General features: G+C 32.3%; 1 protein-coding gene across 1 annotated transcript; it reads left to right on the top strand.

Annotated features, from left to right (window-relative positions):
- Positions 1-801: 801 nt before the first annotated feature.
- LOC25483444 (F-box/LRR-repeat protein At4g14103) lies at positions 802-3,832 on the top strand. The gene is made up of 3 exons (XM_013612138.1): positions 802-1,569; positions 3,346-3,474; positions 3,560-3,832. Exons 1-3 carry the CDS (start codon positions 802-804, stop codon positions 3,830-3,832), a joined length of 1,170 nt encoding a protein of 389 aa, XP_013467592.1.
- The last annotated feature ends 3,837 nt before the right edge of the window (positions 3,833-7,669 follow it).

A 7,669-nucleotide genomic window follows, 5' to 3' on the forward strand; every position in this document is an offset into this window, starting at 1 on the left:
ACACAACGTACCACATAAGATTAAGTGAACAGTTAAATGTCTCGACGGTTCAAAATCAAAGAATTGATGTAATTAACGTGTATGATTTATACTATATAGTTAGTGGATATAATTTTTGTTCAAAAACTATTCCGTGTCAAAACAACGAAACATATATACTTTATAAATATGATTGTTATTTATTTTTAGAGAAAAATATGATTGATGTTACTTATTTATTTATTTATTTAATTAACACGTGAATATTACATATATTTATCGAACAAACTGTGCGGAATTAATGTACCACATTTAAAATAAAATAAAAAAGTAACGATAATCATTTATTATAACAATCAATCACAGTTAATGTTACCGTACGTCGCACGGGTTTCAAACTAGTTATTTCACATAATAAAAATTAGAAGAATTTTGGTTCTTTTTTTACCCAAAAATAATGACTTAATTCAATCCCTTCTATCAAAATCTTTTATTTTCTTTTAAATCTTTTTTTTTTCAAGATAAACAAGGATGTACTAAAATTACACTAACCACCATTTTTGTAGCTTATAATAATTTTTTTTAAAAAAATAATTTGTTGTGTATATCCTCCTATTAAAGGGGGTGAGAAGTAAAAAATTTCTTAGCCCAAATTGATGCGCTGCCAAATTTTGAGAGCCTTTGTCTGAAAAAAAAAATGAGATTCAAAGCCTCATTAATTAATTAATTAATAAATAAATAGCTACAAACCCGATTATTGTTTACGCAATCACCGCTTGCAAGCCCTAACCTAATAATTGTGCGAAAAATACGGCGGTGCCGATGGATATGATCAGTAACTTACCCGACAATATCATCGTCTTCTGCATTCTCTCTTTACTTACAACCAAAGAGGCATTTGCCACAAGTATTTTGTCCAAAAGATGGACTCATCTATGTCACTTTGTTCCTAAGATCGACTTCACCAACATCATAGTGAATAGCGACGAATCTAATTCCCGTTTTATTCAATTTGTGAACTCCGTTTTGGCCTCTCGAGACGCTGTTTTTTCTCATTTCATCAATAGTTTCTGCCTTGAAATTCAATATGGTAACCCTAATCTTGCTCATCTCAGCATTCCCAGTATCGTCAAATGGGTCAACCATGTTGTTGAGCGCAGACTCGAGTATCTTTGTCTCTGTCTACATGTTAATAACCTACCCAAGTTTCCCATTAGTACCCTCGGATGCAAAACCCTTGTAACTCTCAAACTCAGGGGCTTCCATTTGGTGGGTTTTTCTCTTCCTTCCATTGGACTCCCATCACTGAGAACCCTTCACTTGAAGAATATTGAGTTTACTGGTATTCAAGGTTTTATGTTAGTTTTAGCTGGATGTCCAATGTTGGAGAATCTACGAGTGTCTGATATATATTTCCATGAGGAGGAAGAAGATTCTCTTACCATTCAAGAGGTTAAAAGCTTCAGCTTCCCTAAATTGACTAGAGCAAAAGTCACTCGTTTTTGGTCTTCGTATTTTCCGATGAAAGCACTCTCTAAATCAGAGTATTTGTGCATAGATGCATACTGGTTTGAAGACTTTATTTACGAGGTATGTTTTATTATGAATATGATGCATGCTTATCTAACACCGACACTTCATATTAAATGTATGTTGAAAATGTGGCGATGTCCAACATGTTTTGTCGGTGTCCAACACGGTTGGTAAAATATAGTGTCGGAGCTAGTGGTAGAGTGGTTAATGTTATCGACAAGAGAACAAACACTGGTAATTAGCTCCATGTATGAGGAAATAATATAATATGGTGAAGCCTTCAATATTATCGACATTGCATCTGAAAGGCTTGACTACAATTGCACCATTCCAGTCTATTTATAAGTGCTTGAAGATGATTCTAGAACTAAAATAATCTAGGTCTTTGTTTGCCTTTTATACATTAGATTATTATAGATGTTTCTAGGCTACAATTTAATCTAGACATTAATTGAACAATCTAGAAACATTTAGCAAATTTAAGCTATTATAGTTTTCTCTAATAGACATTGTCATATTTTTAACTATATTATTTTAGAGATATGTATCAATTTCAACACTCCTCCTTAATGTATGTTTCGAAAACTCCAAATCTAGTACATAGTAGCTCAAACATGATATCATCTCCTCATGCATTGATACTTTTCATAGTTGATCAATTTTACAAGTGTTACCTCTACCATGATAGTAAATTTGTGTCACATCTTGCCATAATACTTGTCGTTTGTCTCTTTGTTGGTTATGTTGAAGACTTATGTCATAGACCATTCTTGCTCCTTAGTTTCTCTAGTAATTTTCCTTGTTGGTTTTGTTAAAGACATCTAACAAGGATCACTCTTGATGCTTTAGTTGGATGGAATCTCTTTGTCGATCCTGTTGAAGATTTATGATAGCGAGCATTCATGCTTCATAGTTGTTTATGAGTCTCCTTATCACTCTTGCAGAAGAATCTTGATATGGACTCGCTCTTCCTCTAGTGGTTACATTTTTCTTCCTAGGCTTGTACTCAAGTTGAGCATCAAAGGTCGCAAGTCTCCCTTTTTATTTATTGCCTGGGCTTGTGCTCTATCTGAACTTTAGTGGCTACTGTACTCCTTTGTGTTTGAGTCATATACTATATTTTCTAGTTTAGTTGGATTGTAGGAAAGTAGGATAGTTCAATTCATGCCGTAGAATATATAGTTGGTGACACATGGTTGTATTTTGCTATGTCCACTGAATGGCGGAACGAAGCTCTGATACCATTGTTGGAAAAATATAGTGTAGGAGCCAATGGTAGATTTGTTAGTAGCATTGGACAAGAGGACACATATTTGTAATTAACTCATTGTATGAGGAGAGAATATAATATGGTGAAGCCTTCAATAGTATCTGACATTGCATGCTTGAATGCAATTGCACCTTTTAAGTCTCTTTATAGGTGCTTGAAGATATTTCTAGAACTAGAATAATCTAGGCATTTGTTTGCCTTTTCTACATTAGATTATCATAGATGTTTTTAGGCTACAAATTAATCTAGACATTAACAGAACAATCTAGAAATATGAAGTAACTTTAAAGCTATTATAGTTTTCTCTAATAGACACTGGCATATTTTAACTAGATTACTTTGGAAATATGTATCAATTTCAAAACACAACTCATGTGATTACATTCAATAGTTATAGTTTATAAAACCATTACTTGTGTCGTCTCAAACTTGTCGTGCAAATGATTACCATACACTAATGCAATGTGATGGAAAACAAAGCAAAAATGTGATTCATTTGTATTTATTACTAATTTTTGAAAACTTTGCTGCAATTTGATATTGTGCTTTACTACCTAATTTAGGTGAATCAACCATATAGTAATAGTCCTATCTTTCATAATTTGACCCACTTGCAACTCCGCGATAGTTGGGATTGGGTAGCACAAGTACTTCTGCACTGTCCTAAGGTTCAACATCTCGAACTTTACCAGGTTTGTTAAATTTAATAATCATATTCAGTTTATCTAATCTCAAACACAATTTATGTTTAGTTTTAATGTATATGTACTTTAATAGGATCCAAATGGAATACCTTTGACAAAAAATGAACAAGAGAATTGGGTGGAACCAGAATTTGTTCCAGAATGCCTTTTATCATGCCTTGGAAGTTGCACTATTGGGGACTTCTCTGGCTTACCAGTTCATCTTGGGTTAGCAAAATTTATTTTGAAGAATTCAAGAATTTTGGAAATCATGATCATTTGGAGCAAAAGGGAGCAAGCTGAAATAGAAAGAAAATTGTCTGCATGCCCTAAGGCTTCTGCAGCATGTGAACTTATAGTTTATTGATAGCATATACCATTCAACTCAACTGCTGGATTTGTTGGTTTGAAACTATGAGCTATTAATAAGGTTTTGACTTTGTTTGTTCAAAAAGGTTTTGACTTTGTCTCATTGCAAAAATAAAGGGAAAATGATCTTTAAATGCCCTAACTATGTAACTGATATCTGTTTATTTCGATTTTTAAAGAGCCATTATTTTTTATGCTTTAATTTTGTCCTTATGTAGTATAGATTCTGATACATATTTGTGTCTAATATTTTTCAATGGTATTAAAAATAACGTTGCATGCTAATTTTCGATGGTTACATTGATTGACCTTTAAATTGTTGTTTCATGATTGAAGAAAAGATTGGACAATGTGAGATATTAGGGTAATAAGTAATAACCGGCACGAGAAGTACATGTCACCATCGGAAAGTCTCATGTTACATGATTTAAAAAGTATCTAGCATGCTATCATTGTCTTATAATGTTTTGTTTGTACTTTCTAATGTTGTAATGTAAAGATTAGAAACATGTTTTTGTTATCTTTCCACAGATAAGAGACATCATGCTAACTTTATCTTACTAACTACATTTGAATGATATGCTTGGCATTCTCGTAACTAACAGGTTGAGAGTCAACTAATAACTCTAGTTTTCAAAATTAAAAGACCACTAACTATATTTAATTTGACGATCGATCTACAGATTTTTGGAAATATTTATGTTCGGAGCTATTCTTTTGAGAATTCGTTTCTCTGTAGGTTGTTTTAAGTTTCTATTCAAAAAGAAGGTAAAGAGATTGATATGACCATGAGAGAGAGATCTCAATGGGTCTCTGATCTTAAGTGGAGAAAGGATCTTAAGTACAGGAGGAATCTTTTTGAGTGGGAACTTGTGATTTTGAGAGAGTTGCTCTAGGCTTTAGAGAGATCAACCTTCTCCGAAGGTGTAGACTTTTGGGTTTGGAGAAATGATTCATAGAGCATTTATTCAGTGAAATCAACTTATAATTTGCATCATATATATGGGAGCTGGTGTGGTGGACGAGAAGTCAAAAGAAATTGTGCAACTTCTTTCAAGGGTGTGGGTTGGTCTCCTCTCAAGGTGATTGTTTTCTCCTGGCAACTACTTCAGGATCGAATTCCGACCAAACAAATCTCTTTTCTAGGAGAATTATAGTTGATCACGGTGGTATTTCTTGTGTTTTTTATAAGGGTTAATATGTCTTTACCCCCTGTAATTTGGGCGAGTTTCGGTTTACCCCTTGTAAAAAAAAAATATATTTAGATTCCAACCCTGTAAAATAAGATTCTTTGATTTTAGCCCCTGACTCATGTGATGTGCAGAATTGCTGACGTGGTGAGCTGATTGGCATGCTGACTGTGCATATCTGATTATGTGGCGTGCTGACTGTATAATTAATTTTGTTTTTCATTTTTTTTTAAATTAAAAAATAATTCAGGATTTTTTTTTTATTACGAAAAATATTTTCCAATTTTGAAATATATATTTTTCGAAAATTCCAAAATTTATAATTTACGAAAAATATATATTTCAAAATTTTTTCATTTCCATAAAATTTTGAAATTATTTTCGAAAATTTTGAAATATATATTTCAAAATTTTTATTTTGAAAAAAAAATTCAAATTATTTTCGAAAATTTGGAAATAGATATTTTTCGAAAAAGAAGTTTTTTGAATTTTCTCAACAAAAAAATTCTCGAAAATATTTGTATTTTTAAAAATCTGGATACAATTTTATTTAAAAATTTAGGAAAATTCAGATTTTTTTTTGAAAAATTTTATTCCAAATTTGTTTTTACGATGTGTTACAGATTTGAGAATATTTTTTAATATTTAAAAATTAAGGATAAAATAAAATCTAGAAATCTCTTAATATTTAAATTTATTCTTATCTATTTGTTACATGTGTTATTTGCATCGTAAATTTAGGAAATTTTTGAAAAGAAACAGCCAGTCTAAAAAAGCTGAAAGGGGTTGTTTTGTTTATATATATATTTCCCAAAAAATTATATATAAAACAAAAAATTCCTAAACTTAGTGTATTATGAAACTTTTGAAAAAAATCCAAATTTTATCATTTTTTTAAAAAAATTGATTTTTTTTTCTTATTTTAAAATTTTTTAAAATTAATTTTTCAGGGTTTAAAAAAATTAAAATAATTACACAGTGGTGTGCCACGTTAGTGTCTGATGGGGTCAGGGGTGTTTTCTGGAGAATCTTCATATTGCAGGGGTGTTTTGTGGAGAATCTTCATATTATAGGGTTGGAATCTAAACTTTTTTTTTACAGGGGGTAAATCGGAACTCACCCAAATTACAGGGGGTAAAGACATATTAACCCTTTTTATAATGAGTCTATTGAGTTGGTTAGTCACCTTTTTGTTAGATGTCATTTTTAAGGCGAGGTGTGGTATCATGTGTTTGGGTGGTTGGGGTGAGAGTTTATTTTACCTTCAGATTTAGCGAGTATTCTTAGATTTATGATCGAATTAGGTTGGGGGAAAAGGAGAGATTTGGTTTCTTATTAATCTAGCAAACAGTTGTATGGTCCTTGTGGAGATCCAGAAACACTCACATCTTTTTGGGAAAGGAGACCTGTGTGCTCCAGTTGGTGGATATTGTTAAATTCGCCTTTTGGAAATGGTTTTAGGAAGACATTCATGTCACACTTGTTCCTTCTACGAGGATTGATAGAATGTCATGAACTTGAATCCAAAACGACACAAAGCGGAGAGGAACATGGTTTGGAGTAGGGGTGTTCAGAATTGAACCGATCCAAAAAAAAACCGCCAATCGATCCAAAAAAACCGAAAACAACAAAAAACTGATTTTTTTTTTTGGATGTGTTTGGGCCATAAAAATTAAAATCGACCAGTTCGGTTCGATTCGGTTTTCGGTTTATAACTTAAGAACCAAACCGAACTGAACCGCACTTATTATATTGTTACTAGACTATTCTATTACTTAGGCTGGTTTTGTCAGCTGAAACCCTTCAGATCGCTCTCATCAGTTACCAAAGCAAACTAGCCAACTATCAAAGTACCAAGTACCAAGAGCGTGTTTAATTCTTTCTTACCCCCAATGATGACTTTTGCTATTAAATTGAAGGAATCAAATGGTTCATTCACTAATCTACCAACACTCCAAACACTAATCCCCTCTCTTCTCTCCCTTTGCAATGCGTCGCTCACTTCCAATACTGGTACCACTGCCGCCGATTCCGTCATCCTATTCAGCAAGCATCACCAGCAATCCTCTCATCGGATCCGACTCTCTCTCTCTATGGGTCATCAGGTAACATTTTTGTGTATACTCACTACTACTCTGATAGTCTTTTCATTCTCTTCAATAGCTGAATCAGATAGATTAGAAAGAATGGGGTTTTTGGTCCAATTTGCGAAATCCATGATCAAAGGGCGCTATTGATATTGTAATTTGGGTTTCTTATAATTTTGAGTGCTACTGGTAGCTTATATTTTTTGCATTATAAGGAAGGGATACGTCCCTGTAGAGTTTGGTAGCTAGCTTTTCTTAAATAAAATTAGCTTTTGAAATTCCATCCGAAAGAATATATTAGAAAGGATGGGTTCTAATTAAATAAAATTAGATTAGAAATTTATCTTAGAAAAATTTGATTAGATTAGAAAAATTAGCTTGGGTTTCTTTGCGTATTTTACTTAAATAAAATTTATCAGTTTGTCAAAATCCATGATCAATAGTTGAATGAAATAGATTAGAAAGAACAAGTTCTTTGATTCACTTACTTCTTTATGTATAAAAAATGTTGATTGATTTTTTTGTTTTTTATCACTTCTTTAGTATAACTTCTTCTTG

This window comes from Medicago truncatula, chromosome 4 (genome assembly GCF_003473485.1).
Source record: "Medicago truncatula cultivar Jemalong A17 chromosome 4, MtrunA17r5.0-ANR, whole genome shotgun sequence".
Lineage (NCBI taxonomy): Eukaryota > Viridiplantae > Streptophyta > Magnoliopsida > Fabales > Fabaceae > Medicago > Medicago truncatula.

Coding starts and splice junctions, on each gene's coding strand:
- LOC25483444 (XM_013612138.1), top strand. CDS start 802: ATGGATATGATCAGTAACTTACCCGACAATATCATCGTCTTCTGCATT. Junction 1,570..3,345: donor TTGAAGACTTTATTTACGAG/GTATGTTTTATT, acceptor TACCTAATTTAG/GTGAATCAACCATATAGTAA. Junction 3,475..3,559: donor AACATCTCGAACTTTACCAG/GTTTGTTAAATT, acceptor GTACTTTAATAG/GATCCAAATGGAATACCTTT.